This window comes from Falco biarmicus, chromosome 12 (assembly GCF_023638135.1).
Source record: "Falco biarmicus isolate bFalBia1 chromosome 12, bFalBia1.pri, whole genome shotgun sequence".
NCBI classification, from domain to species: domain Eukaryota; kingdom Metazoa; phylum Chordata; class Aves; order Falconiformes; family Falconidae; genus Falco; species Falco biarmicus.
In genome coordinates this window covers 21822735-21850591 of record NC_079299.1, presented here as the reverse complement: position 1 = coordinate 21850591, position 27857 = coordinate 21822735, and the positions used below count along the sequence as shown (strand labels likewise).

The window sequence follows — 27857 nt, the reverse complement described above, 5'->3', positions numbered from 1 at the left end:
CCTTCTTCTACTAATAGTTTTCTTGGAAAACTGAAATAGAATGAAAAAAACAGCTGGTGAAAAGCTTGGATTCATTTTTCAGGAAACTAACATATTGCCAATAGAGCACTTTAAAAATCTTATCTTGAAGAACTGGAAAGATACCTGAACACTTGTTGGTTTTCAATGCAAAGTAAAAAGTTAGGCATGGAAGTTCTTCAAAAGTCCCTGTATGCTTAAAAATTAAATATATATGAGCTTGCAGAAACTAGTACTTTTATGTCGATGGATCATATTCTGTAATCATGTGCTCTGGGGACTTCAAGCTCTTTTCCCTTGGCTTCACTATGATTTAAGGTAAGTTTTGAAAGTATATTCTGCACTCCTACATTTGTCCCTAAAATATAGTAATAACATTGTTTTCTCTGCAAGTTGTATATACTTTTTATTACTTTTAGCTTCATTACTTTTAAGTAATAAAAGAGCTTTGCTTCATAAGAAATGCTGTTTAATGTTACTTAGCTACTAAGTTAACAACCTTCTTTCAAAGAAGTTCTTTTATGATGATCATGCTGAGAAATGAATATATCTCCAGAAACTGGGCTGGGTTGCTATTTGGACATTGATTATGTGTTTGAAAAGTGTGGCTCTGCAAACTCGTGTTCCAGTAAATTCCACACAGAAGTACAAAACAAGTTGGATTGATTTCTCCTGCTGCTACTCTGTAAGCTCACAAAAATCAGTGGGTCATTTCTTAGAATGAGCAACTGTTTTTTTCTGTAATTTAAAAAAAAACATATTGCAGTAGTTTCGTTAGCAACCAAACCTTTTTGTTTGTTTCACCCCTTGTTCTCACTAATCAGATTATTGTTGAAACAATCAACTATAATGGAGGCAGTAACATCTGGATATTTTTCTTAGAACTGAGGATATTAATAGCTGTTAACAATATAGATATAGCAGAAACAGTTGGAACAGTATTTTCAGTGGTGTTGGTAGGTGCAGTTGTAACTGATTTTCATAAAGAGAATAAAAAATGGTGCCTGCATATTAAGCCAATTTGGAGAACATACAGTCAGATGGCATTCCTAGTGAAGCCTAGCATATACCTACCAGAATGAGTCAAATTTTCATAAATGAGACATAAATTATATATTCCAATCTTAATTTGCGACATGAGATATTGTGCATATTAAAGCACTTCCTGCATGAAAACATCTGTCAAAGCAGATATTACTAAATAACATTTAATGACTGACCACTAGGTCATTTCTAATTAAGAAGTTGCTTTGGCAAATTCTGATTAGTATATAATTGATCTAGAAAGGTTGCTTTACATAAATGTAGCGAAGTGTATTAAGTACGTGCAGTTCTTATTGGAAGGGAAGTTACTAACTTTGCCTCAAAAAGAGATAAATATTTTCTATTCATTTTTATTACTTAGTCATTTAAACAAAGTCAGTCAGTGTTTGAAAAGCATAGAAATTTGATTTCAGAGCTAAGTGCAGAAGTGCCCCTTCAGAAATTTAACTTTCCATGGTGCTTAGGCCTGGAATCAGCTTTGGGCTGCTGCTGTTGCCATTGTTTTTGTCCTCCAACACGAGGCACTTGGGACAGAGGGGATGAGAATGGCTGCAGTACTTCCTACCCACCAGTTTATTCTGAATATTTCAGTGCAGCGGCCAGGGCTGTGGGGGTCTGACTAGGCTTTCTGCTTCTACAAGTTCCCTTTCTTGGTCCAGTTTCCAATTAAGAACCTTCTGAATATCATGACTGTCCTAGCTGGAGGCTGTTGCATATTTAGTTTTTATGCCTCATCATCTGTCATGTGTTGTCTTAAAAATTGTGGAATTGTGGACTTATACATTGTTTTCTTCTGTTTATGTGTCTTTGAAAAATCTGAATTTTTCATTCTCTTTTCAGACAGATTTATTCACATAATCAAAAGTCACCTACCAAATGTGTAAAATAGAAAATTCATTGTATACAAATGGGATCTGTTGTTTTAAAAAAGGGATTATTAATTAATGCTAAATCACTTTGTAGTGTTCTTCAGTCTTGTTTATGAAAATTTTAAATGTCTTTCAGTTAGTTCAATGTAATATAGTGGAAAATCCAAACCCTGGTCCAATTCTGATGGTTGACACTATTGTTTCAAGGTTATCGGTGCTTCTGAAAAGAAATTTGACTGCATTCTTTACATGAATGGTAGCAATGATTTCTTTCAGAAAACAAATTAAAGACTATTTTTGTTTACATCTGCATTGTTCAAAATTCTTATAGTGACCCCTGACTTTTTTGAACTCATAGACTGTTTTTCTTCAGCAAAAATATTTTCTTAAAATTAACAGATATATTTAAATAACATACTGTCTCCGGATTGCAGCTTTGACCAGAACACATTAATAAACATGTACGTTCAGTTCTAGAATTTTGTTTCTAAGTTAAATGTGGTTAAATGCTTCAAGCTGTCATGATGCTGATGACCATAAATTCAATGTTTTAAGCATGGAGATGAAAGAATTCATTTCATTTTATAGGAATGTCTCAAATTTCACTATGTCTGTGACCAAATATGGGCCTCACTCGCTATCTGAAAAGGGTAGAGAGTGGACTTGCTCCATGGGTCCAAATGAGCTATGGCTCAAAAGGCTGAAGGCAGAGAAGACAGCTTTACACCACCTTAGTGTTTCCTGCGATTCTGCATTAGGCCAGCTGGGCCTGGGTGGTCTGAAGAGCTGTTATAATGGTTAACGCAGCCAAAACACAGTGAACGTCTTCCTAAATATTCTCCCAGCTGGAGGCTGCCAAAGGGAAACACTACAAAGCTGATATTCCAACTGTCAGCTTTTGTAGGCTGGTCTATAGCAGAACAGCTGTCTGCTGATCAGCTAGTCCTTCTGCACCATTCCACTTGGCTGTAGCAGGCATCAAGCTCTTCAGGTTGGTTGACCTGTTAATGTGTAGAAGACCAGTAGATTGTGAAGCATTTTCATATTTCCTTACTGAGGAATCTAACAAAGTATTTCAGTAAATGAGCAAATTAAAGGACGTTACAGTAGCTTTATGATGCACCCAGAAAATCACTCAGCATGTTTTACAGTAACCAAGCAAAGCATACTCTTTCAGCAGTAAGAAACAGGTATAGATCTTGTCAGTAGGCAGAGGAATTTTTCCTAGGATTGGATGTTTACACTTGGCATGGTTTATTATCCTTGGAGAAAGGACACTCAGGCTACGTTATGGTGTCATTAATCTGGAATAAAGTTGAAGTGATTCACTTCCTGGATGTGATTGAATTAGGCCTGTCGTTGCTCAAGGACAGGTAGGAGAACATGTAGGTTTCCAACAGAAAACAAAAGTAGTGTTGAACAGCAGCTAATGCAGCCCCAAAGACTGTTATACTCTACTTTAAAAGCCATTGGAGAATGCAAGCAGAACATTGGAAGATAATACCTTCTGCAGCATGTTCTCCCCTACAGCACAGAGTTCTTCTATGCATTGTCATACAGTGGAGAGAAAAAGAGATTCTACTACGTTGTACCCTTCTGTACACAAATACCTATACATTAGCCAGTATAGCCACAATACAAACCTGCTTTGTTTATGGGAATTTTAAATTTTACGAGGAGGCTTTGTCACTTACAATTGAGTACCTTAGAACAGACTTTGATCTCATATCTAACTTCTCCTTTTAAAGTTTTAATTCATACATTTCTTTTTTTGGTCATCACAATTCCCCAGTGTGCAATGCATGTAAGAGAACTGAACAGGTAAATCAATACTTGAGTAAAAGAGCCTGACCCTCCTAATATAGTTTGAGACATTGAAAAGCCACTGGGGTTTTGGATCTTTAAGTAAGGAAAAACTGTTTAGAGAAAAGTAACAAAAGTTAAGTTGCTTTTCGAAAGTTTTCTTGGTTTTTTTTCTTCTGGACTATTCAGTCCTTCCCTAAATCACAGTTACTAAAAGAAAGCAGGTTGTTGTATTAACTGTTGCCTGCACTTAGATTTAATGAAATTTAACTTAGTATTGTGATATTCAGCCTATGCAGTTGCAAATGTGTGTGTGATCATGAGTAAATACTGGGTTCAGTTCTTCATCTGATTCTTCAAACTATTTGTGGAACAAGACTCTGGTAAAGCACTTTAAAACCACAGTTGTGTTTAGGGGTATTTCTAATGTAAATCCTTGAAGATTGCTTTACCTTGGACAAAAATCCAAATAAAATTTCTTCATGAATGTTCTTAGAAAGCAAGGAGAAAAAGCCATAAGTAAATCTTCATGTTTATTCAGAGTTATCCATTCATTTCCATCTTCTATCTACTAATTAATATATGTAGAGTTCTTTGAAGGTTAAGTTGGTTTTGGACTTAGTAAAACTGTATATAATTATCATGATTTATAACAAGTTCAAGTTTAGCATGTGCTTTCTTGTTTAAATAAATACCATCTTACGTGTTCTCATCTTCCTCCTTTGCCTCAGTCTGGTTTTTGAGGGTTGTGGCTGTTGTGTTTTTTGCAAGTCACGAAGATTACTTTGTAGTCACACTCTTCACATAGGCAGACAAGCACTGAGTTAAGAAACTGTTGTTTTAGCTTGGTTTTTTCCCCAGGAAATTCAGTGGCAGTGAGTCATTAACACATTGCATTTTCTGAGAGCAGGTTGACCTGACACCCAGTAGACCTATAAAAATCTGTGGGAAGGTATCAGACACTTAACTGTTGTTGTTAAGAGAGCCTGGTTTAAGTTCTTAGTGGGGAAGATTGTGGGATAGATTAGCAGCGGTTTGGCGATGATGTCTGGGTTGTTTGAGGCTGGGAGCACTGTGGTGGCTCTGGAGGAGAGCGTGGTGGCTGACCTCACCATATATCAAGCTGTGTGCTTAGAAGAGGATATAGGAGGAGCTGAGACACATCGGTCTCATCTGTACAGTACTGCAGCACCACTGTCATGACCCTAGTTATGGCAAAGCTTCTGTGCATTTGGATGAACTTGTGAGAGTGGAGTCACCAGCAGGGCCTCTGGGATGGCATGTGGCTTCCACTGCCATCTCAACTGATCTAAAGTTAGAGTAAAGCTTTCACTTTTTGTCAAAATTTCATGGAGACCTACTGCCAAATCTAGGAGCACAGCGTGTCAAGGACCAGTTCCATGTGTTTGACATATAATACTAAAGAATAGCAGCAAGGGGTCAGGCTGTCAGTACAGAATGACAATGCTTCTTTCATGTCAGTAGGATTATACCAGTTCATTACCATTGAGAAGGGCCAAGTCATTCACGTTATCAAGCACCAGCTGTTACAAAATCAATGCTTTATTTGCCAGTTCTTCATAAATGATGAATAACAGCACCTACTGTTAGAGTCTGCTGTGGAGCCATGCGAGGTGCTGTGTGGAAAAGCTCCTTACTTAACCTTTGGGGGGTTTTTTCTGTATCACTAAGGCAGAGGCTTTTTACTAACGGAACTTTATTAGTCCATTTTCCTTGAAAACTGAAAGTTAATATTTAGTTGGTCTTTGGAAAGCTTTATTTATGTATGTATGGTTTTATAGTACTGCTACATAGCCCCTTAAAATATTTTCTCTGTGCAGATGAAAGTGTTTGATCAAATCACTCTACAAGCATGACATCAGCTTGTACTTCTGCACAACAAATTATTCAGACAAACTTAAAGTAGCTTTCTGTTTTTTACAATGGGGCAAACTAATTCTCATTGCTATACTAATTTAAAATGGAAGTATTTTTTATGTCCATATACAAGAAATAGAGGGCTAAAAAGAAAAAAAACCACCTCTGTTAATCTTGAATCAGATTTCTTTTCCAGCTGCCTGAACAAGTTGATTCCAGAGCAATTTGCACAGCTGGGCAGGCTGGCAGGTGGTAGGAAACATTTTGGGTAGGTGGCCTTTTACCACAGTCTGAAATAGAGTGAAGTAGATAGTAAATCTGGAAGGCTTTTTCTTTTTTTTTTTTTTAAACCCAAAGTTGTTAAATAAGCACTATTCTTGTATGTATGTATGTTTCTTTTGAAAATTTGAAGGTTTTTTTTAATCAGCTTGTGGCTTGATTCTGTTGAGTCCCTAGATAGGCTTGTGTAATTCAGCACAGAGCTTCAGCTCAGTAATTCTATGAGCTCACTGAGAAGACATGACTTGGAAAAGAGTTATTAAAAATACACTGTAATTAAGTTATGCTGAGACAGCAGAACATGCATAATAAAGTTATGTTGAAAAATTGGACAATTTTAGCAAGGTTTATCTATATCAGGAACTCTAGAAGGTACATTCACTGGTATTTACGTACATATAAGCTAGTATTTGAATGTAGCAGTGGTCACATTAAATAGTAGTAACAGAGCACATGCAAGTGGGGTGTTATATTTTTTAAATAATAGATGTACAGGAACAGTTCATCTGGGAAAAGATTAAATAGAGAGGCAGTAATGACAGCATCTGAGAGAGTTTCCTGCAGAATAGTTGAGTCATTTGGAAAGATGACTGTTCATGGATGAATTATAGGAAAATCCCATCTACCTGCAAATTAACCACTTCAGAAAATAATTAGTAGGTCAGACTCTAAAATGGGATTCTCCCAGTATGACCAAATGTGTCTGATACATTCCTATGCCAGGTTTTCTCAGTGGTGACATGAAATAAAGTTCAGATCTATAAAAATGTGCATAATTTCTATTTAGATGATATCTAAATTGAGTTTACTTTAAAATTGACAATTACAGTTTATCTGTATAAATTTGTAAATATAAGCTATGTTCAAAAATTTTTCATTACACAATCCAAATAGCACAGTTTTCTTACTAGGTACTCGAGATCACTCAGGTAGTCGAAGTCTGTAACCTGTAACTAGAATTCTTTTTAAGTGCAAAGCCAGATTTTGTACCCCCTTCTGCAGGACAGAAATTTTTTCATCATTTCACTATAAATATACATATATGTATGTTTCAGCTCAGTAGCTGATATTAAAAGTTGAAAAACTGCTTGAGAGCTATAACAACACATACCAAAATTATCTTCTACAACATACAGCTATAGTTCTACAAACTTAATAGATATGGTTCATTTGAGTAGTACAGATACTACTACTGTTGTGAATAAAAATATTCAAATTCAAGTTAGCAGGTTCTATAAATATTTCTTTCTTTCTTCTTATCTATCTCTGTCTTTGCAGGTTTTTAGTTTTTGTTTTCTACATGCCTATATACCTTCAGTATTCAAATAATGAAATTTATCCACATGTAGATTTTTAACATTCCATAAAATGAAGCTTGATGCAAACAGTGAGTAAAATCATCATCCAGTAAATGAAAAATGGATCATTAATCACTTTAAACATTGAAAATATGAATGCATTTATCTTAAGCTATAGAATACTTGCTTTGCTTAAAAGCATTCAGAATGGTAGTTATTCTCCTAGATAGGAACGGAAAGTGCCAGATTTTTCATAATGACATATTAATGTATTTTAATGGTTAACAAACAAGAGACTTGGTTTTTTTTCTTGAAAGTAAGAACTACAAAATCCAAGTCAAATTAATATTACTTAAAATAAGTTGTCTTTTTCACTAATTTAAATTTTAAATGCTGTCTTCGCTAGAAGAAGCATTTCTGCTAATTCTCCCTGTATTCCAGAAAAAGTTACAAGAAAAAGCGGTATGTCCGTCCCCTGGGAGATATCTTCCTTTTTTTTTCCCCGTAGTATAGGTTAATTTTCCTATAAATGAAAATGTATACTTAGAATTTGTAAGGGAATGAAGTTCTTTAAAATGTCTGGCTATTAAAATGCAGAAAGCGAGCAATTATTTTCCGATATACCAATGTCAACACCAATGAGTGACTAATATTAAATAATAAAAAGCAGAAGTCAGATTAGAATAAAAGAGCACAGTCCTTGTTAAAACTATGTATCTTGACTTTTATGTTGTGATATTATCTTTCTTCCATCTCCTAATTTCTTCTACGTTTTCCTCTTCCTCCAAAACCTACGTATGCTTTTTGCACATGTATATGTAATTTGTGTATTTGTGTACTTGTGTTGAGGGTTTTCATTTTGAAATGAACCCAGACAGCAAGATTTTGCCTGTATTCAGAGTAAAGTGTGCTGTCTCTTCCTTTAGCTTGTTTCCAATAACAGAGTCAGTGCTTCATCAAAGCAAGTAGAATTGTTCCATGATTTAGCATTTGAGGACTGATCTGACAACCCAAATTGCCAACAGGCAGAAAAATTCAATAGTGGGCTCTTGAATGTTCCAGTATTTGCTTTGTATTAGCTTCTTATATTTCAGTCTTCTCTTCTGTTACGTGTCTTGTCATGCCTGATGTTTGAAAAAGGAGAGTTAGCAATATGTCCTTTCCTCCCAACCACTTCACAACAACATCAATATGTTTCTATCTAGGAATGTTTCAATAACATATTTAGTTTGTTATCTGATAAGATTTAAGCTAATTCCTCATAATAGTCACAAAAAATGGTATTGAAATGATGATGTTCCTTTTGAGATCAGTTGGCACTTTGTAGATGCCTTCAGTCATATTTTTGAGATTTCAGGGCAAAAGAAACAACCTAGTCAGACTACACAGCTGAAGAAACAGTCTAAAAATTTTTGAGTGCATCAGGACAAGTCTAGCTTACTAAATATTCCGTATTAGTGCAATCCTTCAGTAAGATACTCCTGTGCTTATATGGGATGTCTTCCTGCCCAAAGACTGCTGGATGGGTCAAAAGGTAGACTGCTGTAGGAGAATATTTCAGTAGGCTTTTGTGCTCTTTTCTTAGACCATTATCTTTTTTTAAATAGTCCACTCCCTCTGAGGTCAGAAAGTCATGCAGTCTGGGAATTTCACTTGAAAATTCCTTTGAGACAGAGCTGATCCTTTGTAATTCATATGTTTTCCATCACATTTCAACCAAAGTTCTAGGATATAAATTATCACTGTCACGTGTGGCTAAGTGCATAGAGGTGAAGTTGATCCAGGTGGTGTCAAGATACTAGATTAGGTGTAGCATTGGAAGAGCTGAGCAATAAGCTCAACACTGACTATTTGGAAAAAATTGCAGCTGACATGGCAACTGCTGGAGTCTGCTGTACTGTGAGCTTAAGTTGTATCTCCTGTGTAGTGGGACAGGTAGCCAAACTTCTGGAGAAAAATGAAGAAGGTAGGAATGTAAAAGATGCTTTCTGTAGGTTTCTAAAAGCAAACTCCAGCACATCTGTTACATTTTACACATTCAACTTCTTACCCTCATTGATTGTGTTGAATCAGGCAGCAACATACAATGAGGTTAAATAAAATGATGAAGGTTTTCTAAAAAGAGGAAAGGTAATAAATATTATATATTTTAGGCAAAGTGATCACTAATACCTGATTTCCAAGCAGCTAGCTGGAATATCTGACCTGCATTTGAAGCTTGTTTACCCAGCGAGGTAGGCATTTTTTCCTAGCTCAGGGATAGGGAGGGAATTACTGCACATAAACATTTTAAAGTAGGCCTGTTTCAATGTGTATTTTTCTGCCAGAGGAGACATGACAATTTATGACAGAGACAATTACAGGTTGGGGTGTGTGTGTGTGTGTATTTTCGGGTTTTATTATTTTAAGGTTTTGATTATCAATGCAAGATACATTGTTACAGGCTCCTGAAAGAAAATCCTAGCTTGGCTGACTTGGTTACAGATGGTATCCAGATGATTGTCAGACAGGTCCTATTCTAAGAGTAAGTGAATTATAGATAAAACCCCTGGTGTGATAAAGGCCTGATGCCCGATGCTTGGGGCATGGGAGAGTAATTCAGTGAGAATCTGAAAGGGACAGTGATGCAGGTAGCCTAGTAACAGCAAACATTATCAAAGCAGTTGTTAATTATTACCAAGTTGTGTTCCTACGGATGCGATCAGTTTCACCCACATCACATGTATTCTGTGCTTCCTGAAGCATTTTCTTGCTATTAAGATGGTAAGCTCTTTAAGCTAGAGGTGGTATTTTTACATTGTGCTTCTTCCAGCACAATGAACCTTCAGGCACTGCTGAATACAAATACAAATAAAAACTGTATTAAATGTGTCAAGCAGTGTTCCATCCTGTATAAAATATACTACATTACTTAAGACTTGTCGCCACAAATATTCTTGTGAGTTGTGTTTGACTATGCAAGCAATCATCTAGTCAGGGAAAGAGAGGTTGATAAGCTAGTCAAAGTGTATTTTTTTTTTAATTCAGAGTACTGGAGAATGATGTATAAATTTAATTGTTTTTCTGTTACATTCTCAGCAGTGTTTTAAAAGGTTATAAATCAAATCTTGTCAGTATAGGAAAAAGTGTTGACCGGAGTGTTAACTTGTAACAGTTCTTCTGCACATCTTTTAAAAAACAGTAACTTCTGAAGAAAGAAGAATATTAATACATGTTTCAGTATCTGATTATTTTCAATTTTCCCACAGATATCAATGAGTGTCAGTTACAGGGAGTATGCCCTAATGGCGAGTGCTTGAATACCATGGGCAGCTACAGATGTACCTGCAAGATGGGATTTGTGCCAGATCCTACCCTCTCAAGATGCATACGTAAGTGATAGCGCTAATCAAAGTACCAAAATAGATACTTAGTTGCACTTTAGATGAGGATTTATTTGACTGGCCCCAAACGTTCTAAGCTGTCCCCATGATTTTTGCTGTCCCTGCCTCCTCAGCCTATTCACTTTTTTTTTTAGTCAGCCTCAGTGCTCATGCCTCTTTTCTGTCTTTGTCCTGGAAGACTCTCTACCAGTGGCTGTCCAGGATCCTTGCCATCTTTTCCTGGTTTTCTTGTCACAAAACCTTTAAAGCCACATTCAGCCTGCTCATACACTCAGGCTTTCTCACCACCCTGGAGTTCTCCTTCCCACATTTTATTTTCCCTTTTCTGCCAGTTCCTCAGCCAAAATCATCTTTGTGTCTTGCCCTCCCTACTTCCACCTCTGCACCTTTGACCAGGGTAGTTTCCATTACTAAACATTCAGCCCAGGATGATCTTTGGCACATTTTCCTTCTGATTAAGAAGGATTAAAAATTAAGAAAGAATTAGGAGAAAGAAAAAGTTGTGAACAGCATGAATGCAAATATTTTCCTCTGTTAATCAGCTTTTACTTGGTTTGAGATCAACTACCTCTGCAAGAAGAAAAGAATGCATGAAGGACAACTAAATTTCTTACTCTTTTTTTTTTTTTTTTGGGGGGGGGGGGGGGGCAGAAGGCCCAGAATATTTACAAGTGAAAAATACCTCATTTCCAAAGCTCCTTATCTTGAGCTACCTTTAGATTTACAAAATATAGTCCAGAGATGTAGGTGAATTCCTCCATTTCTTCAGTATAATTATCTTACGCTACTAGTTAATGACACTGAATTACTGAGAAAACTTCTCAGCATTGTGAAGAATGTCTTAACCACTTTTCAGTTTAACACCACAAAAAAGGGATTGGTTTTAATTTTTGCTTTGACAGGTTATGTTGAAAAGTAGATAGACTTTGTATTTTTTGAGTTAAGTGAACATATTACTCAAAAACTGTTAACTCTATGTTAATGTGGATGCACAAATTAGAAAGCTGGAGGGATCTTAGCTTCCTGTTACCTCACACTAGTCATGGCTTATGGCCTTTGGCTCTTCAACATTAAAACGAAGCATAACAAAATGTAAATACATAATAATATATAATCATCTCTTCTATAAAAAAAAGTGTCATGTATGATACTTAATCCTTTTGCAGTCTTATTTATGTAGCCTGTTTATAGTTGAATGTTGGAGTGGCTATGTAGCTTGACACAACTGTATATTGACCTTAGTCTTCAGTAACTGGACTTGTGTACAAGTGAGAGGGCTGATTCTGACTCTACTGTGGCAGCATGGCAACTGCTGGTTTGGAATTTTTTTTCTTTAATATACTTTTTATCCTTGATCTAGGATGAGTTAGAATTCAGGAGTGTTTGATGCAAAATAAGAATTTTATTTATTTTGTGATTATGGCTTCAGATAGGTGTTTGAAACTTCTGCAGATGATGATATTAATCCATTTAACTGGTGTTGGAAATCTAGTGGCGTTTCTCTGTTTTGCTTTTCATGTGAACAGTACCATCCTCTCTTCCACTCTCATTGCAGCTGATAATCCTATAGTTGCTGAAGAGAAAGGACCCTGCTACCGGTTTGTTAGTGCAGGAAAGCAATGCATGCATCCTCTTTCTGTTCAACTCAGCAAGCAGCTTTGCTGTTGCAGTGTTGGCAAAGCCTGGGGCCCGCAGTGTGAGAAGTGTCCACTTCCAGGAACAGGTAAGAACTGCCCATTAAAAATCCAAGCTCTTGCCACCACCCTGCATTTGTTATGCATGCATTTAAAAAAATATACCCAAGATTTGATTTTAAACAAGTGTCCTTCAGTAAATTTTGACTCTTCTCTTACATGATAGTGGAATAAAACATATATAGTAGTTTTGTTCATAGGGATTTGTGATTAAAACAAAGGAATTATCTTTGATATGTGGTGATAGAATTCCAGATTAACAATATTTGCATCTCGGAATATGTCCTCGGACTTTGATTCTCCATCACATGAAGATAAATTTGTTGCACATTAGATTCTGACTATAGATACTGGGAAATTAACCCCAAATCTGATTAATACTCTACAGTTCTTAAAGGCACTGGTGAAAGGATGGCAGCTTTTGAGAGTTAGGAGAAGTTGTAGTTTACGTTACAGTTTGTGGGATATGTATAACAGTATCTCTGCTTTCTAACTTTCCTTCATGTCTTTACCATCCATTCTGAGGAATGTGCTAAGCATGGTGTTCCCTTCTTAACAATAAACTGGTAGTTAAACGCTTCATTCCACCTTCCAGTTAAACAATTCCTTACTTGATACAAAAAGCTCCCTTGTATTATCAGTGTTCATTTGGAGTTCTACTGGCTTTGGTTTTAAATATATAAGGTCCTGGAAAGTACCAGCTTGGCTGGTCATCACCCTTATGTAGGCTGCTCATAGATTAAGGTACCACATATTATAGATATTGATTGCTGCTTTTTGAGTACCTTCTATTCCCTGATTTTGCTTAAAACTTAAATGACCAAAGTTGGAGTCTTTAGTCAAAAACAATTTAGTATTAATTTTTTTCCAAATGTATGGTCAACTTCATCTTTTAAAAAAGCATCATTGCTTATTAATATACATGATGTCCAGCCTGTTCAGTATTTTAGCCCTGGTATCTGTAATGGTAATCCACTGTTCTTTCTGAAGTAGCTGCTGCAGATGTCACTGTTTTGATACAGGTCATGTATTTCTCCAGAGTATTTTGTAAAGATTCCCGTTTTCAGAACTAGCAAGCTGCTTTGGAAAATCCACAGCTAACATCAGCAACATGATGAGAGCAGCAGATTCCTTACTTTTTTTTTTTTTTTTAAGTTGAGCTTACAGAAATAGAAGTGACCAACATTTCAATTGATTTTTAAAGCCATTGTTCCCTGCATGACCACTGGGTTGCTGAATCACTAATTAGGATTTTAAAAGTCCAGTTCACTTCCAGATAAATAACATTTCCATGGCTTTTTAATGAGGAAAAAAACATATTTGCATCAGATGACTCAAAATTTAAATACAGGTGTTTTACACATATGAGAATATTGCATGGGGATTTATGCACAACTGTGTGCATTCTGGAGCAGAGAATATATCTTTGTTGACTGCTCTCTAGTCATAAAAAATAAATCATTGACTATTATGTGGAATTGGTTATTCTAGTGATTTTTCTTAATGAAAAGACTTCAAAGAGAAAAATCTGTGAATGGAATATTCTGATGAGCTGTGGTGGGAAATATTTTTCCCATTTCATGACAACTTTCATGACTTAAAAACATGTTCCTTTCTATAACAGGTTAAATTCATAATCTTTCAGAATTTTCTATGAAAAATGTGTGAAAGTGGGATATTCCAGAATGGGGTAATGTATTTACTGCAGCATCCCATGTTAACTTAAGTCATTGAATTAAAAACTCATGATCTCACTCTCTGATGGCTTTTAAAAGGTTTGTACAAAGTAGACCAGCTCCAAAAGAGACTGAGAGAGGCCAGCTTGGTATACCTAGATGTTGAGAGCACTTATCAGAGCTGTGGTAGAATAATGCTCACATTTCTGTTCTGCATTTGAGAGAATATGACCTGAAACAAGATTTCCTACATTCTGAGTATGCATCTGAAGGGACTGAAGGTGTCAAATTTTTGGTCTTCCTCCTTTGACCAGAATTCCCAGCCTTCATTGGGTGTTTTTGTGGCAAGTTTCATTATTAGCATTTCCCAACCAAAAGTGTTTCATCATTCTGAATCCACTCAATCTATTCATTTTGACCATCTTTTCTGTTACTAAGACACCATCAGAACCCAGTATGCAATTATGTGTATTGCAATTTAATGTGTAATTTAAAGAATTCACCTGTGGAGTACCTTTAGGTAGCACTTTGTGTTTTTATTTTAGATGCTAATTCATTTAAAAACCTTGATGTGTTCAAAGCACAATTTGTGAACTTAGCAATGCCCCACACCACACATCTCTTAAGAAGTTTTAAGAAATCACAGTGGGCATATGGGAGACTGTCTTCAGTGTTCCATCCCAACATAGCTTTACACAGACCAATGAAGACAATGAAGCACTGCCCCCTTAAGACTCCTGAAGGTCACCCTGTCCCTAACAGGAGCATAGCTATTATTTTTGATGGGGATGAAGGTTGTCCTGTATTTCTTTTTCATTTTGGTCTTTCACTAGGACTGCAAAACCTGACGCTCAGAGCAGCTGCAGAAATCAGAGCAGGTGCTGCTGCCTTTCATTACCTTTTATGTAGCAGCTTTATAAATGAGATTATTTCCCCTCTCTTCCAGTGCTGATTTGACTTTTTATGATCCCCATCTTTTTTATCTAGCCTGTTGAGGTCAGTGGAGAGACTTATTCAGTTCAGTGGAATTTGGATCAGGGCTGGTATGAGACCTCTGATGTAGTCAAATGGGATCCTGTGAATGAATGTTGTTACTGGTTGATATTCTTCTGCTCTCTAGTACAGGGCTGGTGAGCTTTTTTCCTTTGGTTTCTGCAAAAAGAGAATGATAGGAATAGTGATTTTCATTCTCTATGCAATGTAAATGATTATGACAATTTGCATATTTAAATTCATACTCAGAAAGGATATACTGATTGAAGAGGATTCATACGAAAAATTATCTTGATATAACAACCGATTAAACATAACTGAAGAAAGATGGAAACTGGAGTGGAAACCTCCTGGGAGTAACGGCCAGAACATGCTTTTGGGAGAATGCTTGGTCATATTAGCATGCAATACATAGCTTGTCTTTAAGTAGTCTTTTTATAAAAATGTATATAAAATATGAGATGAAATTTATTAGTGGTAGTCATTATATTTTCCACTATGTCAACATTTTGCACTTTTAGACTCCTAAAAGGAATATTTTCCCATCCCAAATCTAGCTGCTTTTAAGGAAATCTGCCCTGGTGGAATGGGTTATACGGTTTCTGGCCCTCACAGAAACAAGCTATATCATCACCCTGCAGTTAGAGTACAGCCACCTGTCATTGGCAAGATCCCGATTACTCAACCTGTTGCTAAAGGTACTTCTCCTCCACCTCTCCCAGCAAAGGAAGAGCCAGTGGAGGCACTGACCTTCTCACAGAAAAGTGAGACTGAGATGGCTGTGCAAGAAGGTGAGAGTGGGAAAATTTAGTCTTTCTATATTTCTGTGCATGTGTCTTCAATGGTATGTTTCTTTGCCAGAGTAGCTGCATACAGTGCAGGACAGACAGAGAAGCATCACTTCCCACAGCAGAACATTCCATGTCATGGAGTGTATTGTGTGACATCATTTACTTCTGAAATTTTATATGTAGCTCCTACCAGATGCTGAGAACACCACGGAGAGAGACACTGCTTTAATCTCATTAATTTTTATTATAAAAAATAGTAAACATTTGTTGTAAGACTTTTATAAAGATATTTATAATCTTTAACATATAACAAAGACTCCACTCAGGCTTTGATTTACTAGTATTTGGGGTGGCGGAAGCTAAGGGGTTTTGCATCATTTTCCTTCTGTACACTCCTGTAGATCAGCACCACCTGATGTGGGCATGCATCCCCTTCACATGGTCTGCTCTCACCCTTGCAGCTGTGTGCTTCCTCAGTGTGACCATGTTGGATCAGTCCTTCTCTGCTGGGCTGTTTAATGATTAGTTGACTACTCAAGATATTTTTCTCAGTAATTTTTCTGCAAGCTCCTCTAAGAACTTGTAGCAGCCAAAATTCTCCTGAGTCTAAAACAAATACAGAAGCAAAGAAATGCAGAAAGCATCGCTTTTATAAATATATTGCCAGCAAACTTGGCATGAACCGACTGTAGACAAGAAAAATGCATTGCTGAAGAACCCTCTCATGATACTGAGTACTTAACAGGTTATTTCCAAGTAGCAGTTATGTATCTGTAGTGTCAGGCTATAATTAGAAAGTTTGTCAGCTAACTGCAAAATTCTGTGCAACATGGGTTACTTTCCAGTTTAAATTACTGCTGTAGTTTTGCTTTCAAAAAGAAAATGGAGCTAAACTGAATCTGGAGAGAAAAATAAGCCATTCAAATATACTTACAGACTGTGCTGGATTATAAAGTCTCACATAAGCTTCTGAGCTTTTCTGTGTTGCAAAGTGGAAAAAAGTGGTGTATCATTTGCTAAAATATTACCTGAGTAATCAGAAAGATTATCACATTCTAGTAAATATTAAAACACAGAGAATCTGGAGATAAAAAGTATGTTTTTAAAAATAAAAACATGCTTTTTAAAATATGCTTACTCTAAGTCAGCGATGACACATACACACTTGAATTTTATATTCCTTTTTTGTATATGTTTGCATTTGGAACTTTTGAGATTTTATTAGTTCTCCCAGTTCTGATAATCAGCCTCTCCACTAATACTGAAGAAGCAGAGCAAGAAGAAAGAATTTTTTAAATTTTTTTTTTTTTTAAATCTACCCTGTAGAAAATGTGAAAAATATTCTTATGGGTTTTTTACAGAAACCAGTAGATTTTTATCAGTAAAAGACAAATTCAAAAAAGGCAGTCTGCAATGGAAAATAAAAATTTATGTGAAATTTCTACCTCTTCTTCCCAGAAAAAAAGTCACTTTTGAGGAGGAAAAAGAAAACAAACCACTTTTTCTTCCTTAAATAAAAGGCAAATTTCAAAACTTGATTATTTTTTTTTTACAATAAATTCTTGCAGATTTGTTAATAGTTAGTTATTTATCATTATGGTATAATTTACCTTTAAAATAATTGCAGATGTTGCTGTTGCTTGGAAAGAATTAAAAAAGTTCAATCAGTGAGTTAATAACCTGTCAGTTTCTGGGATTGTTTCTAAGGAAACAAATAATTGTGAAACCTATAAGGCAGATGAGTACTGAGTGAACAATTACAAGCATTGGTCAGTGTATAGAATCTTATTCTGGTTGCAGGTTAGTTTTTACACTTGCTTCAGGAGCGCTACTTCAGGTTTGCACCATTTTGAAACAAGGTTAGAGCCTGAAATTGTTCTGCGATGGCAGCAACCACTTTCAAATGTGCTAGCAGTTTTAAATAGAATGTGTAAGTAAATGTTGTGTGAAGTCTGATTAATTTTCTTTTTTTTCTTTCTGGTTTTAGTGGCAACTGCATCCCCTGATCAGGTAAAACATGATGTGATTTATCTAGGGGATAGAATGCAGACGATGTGTATGAGATGTGATATGGTATCTCTGAAAAGGACTTGAGTTTTATGAGGAACAAACAACTCACTGTGGACTTACAGTGCAAACCCAGAGGCAAAAAGAGTTCATGTTATTAGTCTATACAACAACGGGCAGGTAGTGAGGTACAGAAAAAGAGATTACTTTGGCTTCTCTTCTGGGCAATGGTGGAGGGTCTAGTACTGTATTGTACTATCCCATTCTGGAGCCTGTAGTTTAAAGAGGATATTGAAAAATGCAGACAATATGAAGGAGAGCTACAGGGACTGACAGCTTGAAAAAATGAGTTGGAGACAAATCATATGAAGCTTTGAGAGAAGCATTTGTGACACCTGCTTAAGAGACTTGGATTAATGCCTAAGTTAGTTCCTAGGGGTTTTAAGGTTGCTGTATACTCAGTGGAGAAGAACAGGTGTGTATCTGTGTTAAGTCCCCCATTCTGGAGGTTTCATATGCTGAAGACAATGGGATTCGTTAGGAATAACTGAAGCTGTACTTAATTTCATTTTCCTAAAGACATACAAGCATCTTACACTTGTATGAAAATAAGTTGATCAGTGCAATAGCTAAGAGAGACCTTTCACAGTGATCGAAGTCTTAGAGACTTATGTGTTTGTATACTTTTGTGTGATGCTGAACTGCAATTAAATACTGTTTCTAAGCAGTTAAAGACCAGAAGATGAGAGAACTGTGGAGGGACAAAACCAAAGAAACACTTAGAAGCTCCATGAAATGGCTGCTTCAAATAAAATTCATGTTAATTTGTATGCCGTTGTGTGTAAACATAGTATTCCATGTTCTTTCAGGCTTAAATTGGTGGTAATTAATGATCTGCTATTAAAAGCTGCTCATGTGAGAATGTTAGCAGCTTCTCAAGCCAGCAGTTTGTGGGTTGTCATGGTAGCTGAATTAATGTTTTCAAAATGTAAATTTTTAATAATTCTTTTTAGGAATTAGCTTCCCTTGATCAAGAAAGGCAGCCTGATCTAGAGCCGGGACAGCCTCAGCTTTCTCCTGGAATTTCAACAATTAACTTGCATCCACAGTTCCCAGGTACCTTGTTTTGATTTGTCTTTTAGTATGTGAGAATGCTTACAATCCTTCAAAGAACTGGACAATAGCAATTGTAACAGAGGTTAATCAACAAGCAACCAAAGCTTCACAAGCAATTTTTCCATGAGCAAAATGCAAGGGGAAAAAAACCCAAATAAATCACAGAAGCTGAAGTGGGAGGAATTGAGAAGTTGGCATTGGCTGAGTGACTTGTTAGGAAAGAGAACTATTTTAGGCAAAAGCGATATCCTGGACTACATACATGAGAACTTTAATGTCAGTGGAGTTGAGGCCTTGTGCCCTTTTCAAGAGGAAGCTTTGCTTAGGTGCCTCCTTGTAGATTTATGCATAACTCTTGCTGCAAAAGTTTTACTATTATGCTTGCTTTCTTTAACACCTAAGGTTTTTTCACAAGCAGTAGAATGATGGAAAACTCAATTATACTTTTTTCTACACCAGATCTAAGCAGAATAAACTAATGAAAAGCTCCATAGTGTCTGGCTCATTCAGTATTGTGTGTGAATTATTTAAGGGTAGGGGTTTTTTTAATGCTTTTAAGGGGGGTTTTTTTGGATGTGATTGATTTCCATTCCATGTCACACAGTAGTGATTGAGAAAACATCTCCTCCTCTGCCTGTTGAAGTTGCTCCTGAAGTCTCTACTTCGAGTGCAAGTCAAGTAATTGCACCTACTCAAGTTACAGGTATTGTACTTCCTTTTTAGAACTGAAATAAATTAACAAATGACTGTGAGTTCCTGATGTTGTAACTTGTTCCATGCTACTTCTGAATTATAATAGCAACGAGAATGTAGCTGTAGAACAGAAAGAAATACTCTGGGGAGAGATAGAAAGTAGAGAGGAACACAGCAATGAGGGTACTGTCAACACGAGCCAGGCCTGGGGCCCTCCCAGGATGTGCCTGCCGTTCTTGTGCCCACAAATAAGTGATGAGAGGAAAAAAATAATAATTCCACCTCAGATTGTGATCTGCAACCAAAGTCCAGAACCGAAGACTTCTTGGATACAAGTCGGGTCTTTAGAGAGTCTGCACATGTGTTCATGAAGCATATGTGATCATGTTCTTTGAGGGATGTAGACTGTGGGATGCAGATTGGCATGTTCTACAAAGAGCAGGTGAGGAGTTACTGTAAGACATGTTTTGAAATGTTCTTTTGATGTTTGTGCTTCTTCCTTTTTTGATGGATTAAAGTTGCCTTTTCTACATCCATGTGTCAAGAAGTGAAAAGAACAGAAATGCAAGTAATGCTCCTGTCATAGCTGAAATTTCTCTTAAGTAATGGCTGTGTCCAAAAGGCATGAAAATTTCACTTGCTTTAAGTTTGAAAACAAAAAGGTGAATGTACTATGTGCGTATACGTGAGAGCATTACAATGTCACGTTGGCTAGTCTCTCAGAATTAACACAGGCTTCGAAGCAATTGTAATAGCCAGGTAAATACTTCAAGATGCAGTATTGTATGTAGCAGCGATATCTAGGCCTACCAAGACGTTTCCCAGTTTGCATTCACAGGGAGAAATTGCACATGCTTTAATGAAAGTTTAACTCTTCAAAGATGGCTTTCCTTCATGCAGGAGTGTGTGCTTGAGTTGCACACAGTGTCTAAATAACCCAGTTGTTTGAAGTACGATTCTGTCTGCAGTTAAATCCTCCTGAATCTACTGTAAGAGTAAAGAGTCCTTCTGTGAGCATTCAGCTGCCTCCTTCAGATTACCTATAATTACAGTTAGTCAATCCCATAATAAAGTTTACTAATTGTGATTGTCAAACCAAAATTTGGAAATCAGCTGTGCTGTGACTGTGCCCCTTCTGCCAGTCAGCTCCCTGCTTCCTTATAGGGAGAGGAAGTCACCCTGATGGGAACTCACACCAGTTAGGAAAAAAAAAAAAAAGGTAGCTTTCCATGTTGTGCTGTTTTTTCCTTCCTCAGGAAAAAGAGTAGAACTAGAAATTGCTGTGTTCTATAAACAAACAAATCAATCTGTTGTTCAGATACAGTTCCAAGTGTTGTTCAGATATTTAAGAGATAGCAAAGTGAAGTAAGACTTGTAGGACAAAATCCTAAATTGGATTTAAAAAACTGAATGCAGTTAGAATTGAGAAGTTTTTGAGTGCCTTAATTCTGTACTTTAAGATTTAGTTAAATTTAAATGTAATCTATTTCTAAACAGTTTGGATAAATCACTCTTCTTTACAGATGTTGTCGTCTTTTTCAGGAATTGCAATTTCATACTGCTGTATAACCTTAGTTTAAATTGCAACTAAACAGAGTCATTAGTATTTTTTTGCAGTAACACATACATTTTGAGAATTTCTAAAACTACTCTAAGGGCTTAGTGTCCCACACTGCCCATATCTGAATCTCCTTATCTTCCAAGCCATTAACAGACGAGTACTCTGTAAAGATAATCAGAAACCCACTACAGTAATTTTCTTAACTTTTGATGCAAAGGTTAAATCGTATCATTTTTTATATTATCTTCATTTTACTTTATTTTTTTTTATGTACCCATTTATAGATGTTGGATGGGACATGACAATATGTCACTAGGAAAGGCCTAGATAGTTTCTAGATTCTTCCAGATAAGGTATCCATTACAGAAACTCAGGACTTACAAACTTGATTTAGAGTTGTTTTCAGGCCTGTCTTTCTACCTAGATTACAGAATATTGTGCATTTACTGAACTATATGGGAGAGTTTAACATTAAATTTTTTCTTGTTTGCTTAGAAATCAACGAATGTACAGTAAATCCTGATATCTGTGGAGCAGGACACTGTGTTAATTTGCCTGTGGGATACACTTGCATCTGCTACGAGGGGTACAAGCTTAATGATCAGCAGACAAAGTGCACTGGTATGAATGGATGGTTTCAAAAATCTGAAATAACCATGCTGTGAAAAGCCTGAAATGTAGAGTCTGGTCAGGGGAAATACGCTACGGAGCAGTCAGGAATCGATTCCTCTACTGAAAGCTTCCAAACTGCATAGAAACTAGTTTTTGTATGTCAAATAAAATTTGCCAGCTAGTGTCTGACACAGCCTTTCAGCTGCTAAAAAATGAACATGAAATTGATTCAATGAAAGGCTTTCCCATTGTGAGATGAGAGAAAAAGTGATTAGATAGACCAGCTCTTCTCAGCTTTATATCAGGTGTCTGAAATTATCAGACTGCTAGGAAGAAATACACTTCTGTTCGGAGAAAGAATGAATTAGTGCCTGTTTCTCAAATGATTTACCCAGCTACCAGCTCTGCAGCTAGACTAAATCCAACCAGTTTGTTAGGTCTTTCCTTTCAATCTTCTGCTGGAAAGAGAAAGTATATCATAAACATTCCAGAAGCATATTAGGAGATCTGCAAAGTGAGGTCTTCATCCCCTTCTAAGCTAGTAAGTTCTAGAACAGAGGGCTCTGATGAGGCAGAGCCCAGACTGGCTCTACATGAGCTGTTTCAGATTTGGAAGCAGCTGGGTCAGTAGCTTTCTTTCATTCAGAGTGTGCTGGTTCCTCTGTAACTTGAATCAGGAAGAGTTTATTATATCATGTTGCCAGATTACGTACTATCAACTTTTCATGCTACCAAAAATTCAGTATCTTCATACTTATGTGTGCGTGCTATCCAGTGCAACTACAGTATTAAAAAATAATTTACACACATACACAGCCAAATGGCAACTTAAAATCCTTCTATTTCATCCAAACTGTGTTAATGCTCCATGCTTGTAGCTTGTGCTCAGCCTGCTCTCAGTGTAGTGATTTGAATAGTAATCATATCACATTCTTCAGGTCAATGCAATGTTCTTACAGTCTAAGCCATTAAAAACACTTTTTTTCCAATCAAAACTATTTACTATGTCTTTTTTTGTAGCTCTGGGGGAGCGAAAAAGATACTTTTTCAAATAGTTAATTATAAAATCAATCTTTTCAAAAGCATGGCATAGAATGCACAAAAAGAACCATAACTAAATCAAGTTAATCTGTAGTCTTATGGTTTTATTTCTTTTATAGATATTAATGAGTGTAATCAGGCACCCCATCTCTGTTCCCTTGGACGCTGTGAAAATACAGAAGGAAGTTTCCTATGTATTTGCCAAGCTGGATTCATGGCCAGTGAAGATGGAACCGACTGCGTTGGTAATTACTGGTCTTCTTTATAGAAAACAAAAATATGAAAAAGAATCAAGAAGCTTATCTAAAATCCCCTAAAGTCCCATTTTCAGCTTTCTTCCTCAATGTCATTGGTACTGGGCTGATGTCAGGAAGTGTTTTTACTGTCTCTTACTAGGTATGGTGATAATGTAGGAGCTACTCAGATATTTTCAACTTTTCAAAATGACTGTTGAAAAAGAAGACTTAATTCAGTATCATGTTTTTTTAGGAAAATTACCATTTAGTAAAAACATCCTCTGTGGTAGAAAATACAAAGATTCAGAACTCTTTCAATCACTAGCAGCTGTAACAAACTGTATTTTTAAATATAGCTGCAAACAGCCATGGACTTTGCAGAGCAAAAAAACCAGCCTGAATTGGCTGTGATCTTTTCCAGGTTTGTGCTGCCTTGAGCACAATATACACGCAGTGACACACATTGTGTTTGCAACCACAGAGCTGTTCACTGGCCACCTTCAACAGCCTGGTTGTTTCTAGGTCTCATTCTCTCTGCAATTACAAGCAGTGATGTAAAGATGGAACTGCTCAGTAACAACAGCTGTAGGGCTCTGGCTTGCAAACAGCTTCAAAAGTCCAAACTTACTCGTGTCTAATTAAAGCAGAGCTTAGAGGAGATGCAAACTTTCAGTGATTTCATGGTGAAGCAGTTTCTCTTAACTTCTCTTTTTTCATCTGCAGATTTTGATGAATGTTCAAGACCTCATACTTGCGGGGAAGGCTTTTGTATAAATACTGTTGGCTCATACAGATGTGAATATTGTGATAGTGGATATCAAATGAACAGGAGAGGTGAATGTGAAGGTAGGTTTGGACTCTTCACCAGTAGTGATACAGTGACAGTTGCAAACCAAATAGCTGCAATTGGGACAAGCCATTTGTTCACATTGACTGCTGTTTCTGATCTCAACAGAAAACTTTACGTCTATTTCTTTATTTTTGAAGAAATTTGGCCATTAGATGGAAGTATTAAAATAACACAGATTTTTTTCATGTTTAACTTAGTATTTTTCTACCTGGTGTAGTCCTTCTGATTCCTTTCAATCTCCATTTGCTATTTGATTTCACATAGAATGTCTTGACACAGTGGGTTTATATCTATTTGTGTTCACAGTTCCCTTTCCCCATCCCACTCTGTGCTTATTTCCATGGGCAATTTCTCTAGCTTCATCTTACCACCAGATTTCTCTCACAGCTACTTTCTTCATTTAATTTGCCTTCAGATCATTTAACTTCCCACTGTACACCAGCTGACAATGGCAGAACATTCATAATGACATTGCTTGTTTTATCTACAGTATGTCCTGGATGATGAAGTCACCATTTATTCATATCACAAAACAATGCCAAATGTTACCACAGTTTGGAATGATTAACATTACCTGCTGTCGAAGGGAAGCTTAGGACTATGACTTGAGCTGCAAAGGAAGAATCCTTAGAGGGTGCAATCTTAACTAAGAAACCTTTTTGAGTACTCTCCAATCTTTTCAATTATTTGATGTCTGGAGCCACAATTTAATTCCTAGTATTTAGATTTAAAACACTGCAAAGGAGTTCCTCTGCTATGGACAGAACCATCTTGGGACAGCTATTTTAACAGGTCTCGCCATGGAATCTCTTAACTTCATTGTTAGTCCTTCCCTGCATACTTTACTAAGTTTATGTTTCAAAAAAAAATTATATTTTCTCCTATAACAGATAGCAAATGATAAGTTGACTTTTTTTTAAATTTGAAAATATATATCTAGCAAATATTTCATGTTGCAGGAGATCTAGGACATCTGACCTTCGAAACTTCACATTATTTTTAGTGTGGTATTTCTGCCTTTTTTGCTGTCCTTTTTTCTTTTTCCATTTTTAACTTGAAATATGAACTAAAAACCACAAGTAGCCATTTCATGTTAAACAGTTTTGTTCATGCTTTAGTCTAAGTTACTTAGGACAGAATAAAATTGCTAACATGTTAGGTTGCCTAGCAAATAAGCAACTTAAAGCTGCTGTGGATATTTGCTGTTTTGAGCATTGCTAAAAGATTCCTCTTTCTGTTCAGATTTTTTTTTTTTTTAATTTAAATAAATGTTTTGCACACTGCACTCTTACAACTACTTTTTCCAAATCTTCTCTGTCAGTAGAGAATCTGTGATTAAAATAGGCTAGAAATCAGAACATCCCAGTGCGTCAGATTTCTTATTAGCTTGTGTTTTAAGTAGTGTGGTGGTACTACTCTATCATTTAACTTAACAGTATGCAATTTCTGAAACCAAATTCTCTGTTGAAAGTTATTTAAGGTTGCTCAAGGGAAAAACCCTCCCACACTAAATCCATCAAACCAAGGAAATGACACATTTGGGGAATCATTTCACCATGTCATTACACCTACACATTATAGTCACCATACTGACAGATTCCAGATTCCACAAATAACTCCTTTCTACCTCCTCCACAGTTCAAAAACAAAGGCAAGAATCTTCCAAGCTGCGTACAACACACATAGTTCGCTTACACTTCCTCATCTCATTTTCATCCTGCCTTCAGGTTATACCATACCAGCTCTGTCGTGCCTCTAGCCTGGGAAACATAGAGTGCATGTATATTGCTGTTGTAGAGTATTGTTTATGTAGAATAGTGTTATAGGCATAGCTGAAAATCATTGCATACAATTAAGTAGTCCTGTAAAATCTTCTTTAATTTAAGCTTTGCAGCATTTAGAATTTGACTGAAAATCTATGTACCAAATACATCATTCATGTTGTGTGTTTTCAGGGCAGGTACAGTCCAGGCAGTTTTGAGAACAGGTTTTAGCAGAACTGGATCTTTATGTTAATTAAGTAAAAAAATCTCACAGCAGTTTCACTGAGAAACAGTTGTAGGTCTGCATTGTAGCAGCTAAAGAGGCCTGGTTCTGGTTTTATGAGAAAGTATTCTCAGCTGGACAGTTGTGATTCTATGAAAAACTGTGATTTGCCTGCATCCAGTGAGTTGTTTGGAGCTGGAATGTTCAGTTTGCTGAAGCTGGGAATATTGTCCAGTTAAATTACAAGTGTGGGAGGCTACTTTCCTTCTGTGAGCTTGTTCCTAAAACTAGGAGTAAATTACCTCCCCACTAGCTGTGCTGGAGTAGCAGTCCTTATTTGCAGAAGATGAAACTGCTATGCTTGGGGCAGGCAAGGGGCAGGAGCTTAGGAAACTGGGTTTAGAGGTGACTTCGATTTCATTAGTTCTGTGCACTGCATGAACCAAGTATTTGGTAGGAAAGGTTATAATTACTGTGTAATTAGAGACCGTATTGTAAAATTATGCTGAAGTATGGGAGCAGGCTGGAATGAGGCTGCCCACACAGTTTTAATTCTAGCATCTTCTGAACATTGGTCACTTGACAGCAACTTGTCTTTGAACATCATTATTGTGTGCGGTCTCTTTTAGATTGTATATATGGCATGCATTCTGGGTTTCTTTGGTGCAGGACAAGAAGTTCTTGGTAGATGCTCAGAGCCTGAACATAAGATCCATGAGGTTTTTATGGCCTCTCTTGTTTTGTCATGTGTTGTAGCTCATGACGTGTCCAAACCTCAGTGCAGCACCTGAGGGACCATCAGCACTCAGACTCTCATGGAGAGGAAGGCAAAATGGCAGTTTATTGAAAGACACAGGCATTTATATACTAGTAACAAAGCCAGCCCCTTCGTGGGCGGTTTTCTACTTGGTTCCTACGTTTCCGTCACAACACGTGATCTTCCGCATCGCCACGTTCCTATGCTACTACAATTCCCCCTTGCATGCTACTACAGTCACGGGTAAACTAGGACCTCTCCTGATGCAACAATGACCCGAAGCATTGCCAGCCTCAGTGATGTGTGTTGCTTGTGCCTTCTTTCAAACATAATTAACTCTTTACTCCCTGTAAGCATCTTTGATTACCATTCACACAATCAAATTTATAGTCCACTTAATACTTATGTGCTGCATAACTCTAGGACCCTGGAGAACACCAAATTCCTCTTTGCTTTGAGAAGCCAGTTACATTTTTATGGCTGTTGCAATGCTCTTCCAAAGCCTCTTGAGACTTGACTATAGGAAGAACCTCAGGACACTTCAATATGGTAAAGGCATGATGGAAACAAAGTTACTCTTACCTCCCTAAGCCAGAGATCCTGTCTGCTGTGTGTTAGGGAGGACCTGCCGAAGCTTAGCAGTAGTTAACAGAAAATTCAGATGCAGTTGCATGTACTGTGAACTGGTTTATTTTTCAGAGATGCCCCTTTGCTGGGACAAATCTGTGTGAACTTGGGCCTTCCTGGGTCTCTAACAGATAACATACGCAAGTCTTTAAATGTATTAGTATAACATGAGCACAGTCAGAATAACCAGATTAGTTTATTGTTCTGTGTTCTGTTATGGCTTTGACCATATTTCCTTTTATCTTCTCTTTTGAAGACATTGATGAATGCCTGACTCCAGCCACTTGCCCAGATGCACAGTGCGTTAATGCTGCTGGCTCTTACCAGTGCATTCCTTGCAGAGTGGGATTCAGAGGCTGGAATGGACGGTGCCATGGTATGTTCAGTGTTCTTTGTGTCTCTGGTTCTTGTTCTGAGATGGTGTATTTCCTATTCCATCAGTGTTACAGCCTGATGACAGCACTGTACCCTGGGTCCCCATTTCATTCAATAATAATTGAAAACACAAAACTTTTTTAAATGGCTGTGTTCTCAGACACAGTATATTTGAGGAAATAGTGGTTTACTGTAGACAAACGAACATTGAATCTACACTGCAAACAATGCAGTCAGGATTACAAAACAGAATTCCTGAAACAAAAAATA

General features: G+C 36.8%; 1 protein-coding gene across 8 annotated transcripts in view; it reads left to right on the top strand.

Annotated features, from left to right (window-relative positions):
* Positions 1–27857, top strand: part of LTBP1 (latent transforming growth factor beta binding protein 1) — a 216750-nt gene that overhangs the window by 131784 nt on the left and 57109 nt on the right. For 3 of the 8 annotated variants that reach the window (XM_056356801.1, XM_056356798.1, XM_056356796.1), the window contains 10 exons: positions 10438–10560; positions 12128–12295; positions 15493–15726; positions 17714–17736; positions 18747–18849; positions 19454–19552; positions 21599–21724; positions 22876–23001; positions 23716–23838; positions 27469–27588. In XM_056356801.1, coding sequence (XP_056212776.1) covers positions 10438–10560; positions 12128–12295; positions 15493–15726; positions 17714–17736; positions 18747–18849; positions 19454–19552; positions 21599–21724; positions 22876–23001; positions 23716–23838; positions 27469–27588 — 1245 coding nt within the window. The remainder of the gene's footprint in view (positions 1–10437; positions 10561–12127; positions 12296–15492; positions 15727–17713; positions 17737–18746; positions 18850–19453; positions 19553–21598; positions 21725–22875; positions 23002–23715; positions 23839–27468; positions 27589–27857) is intronic. The other 5 variants (XM_056356797.1, XM_056356802.1, XM_056356799.1 and 2 more) reach the window with 4 other exon arrangements.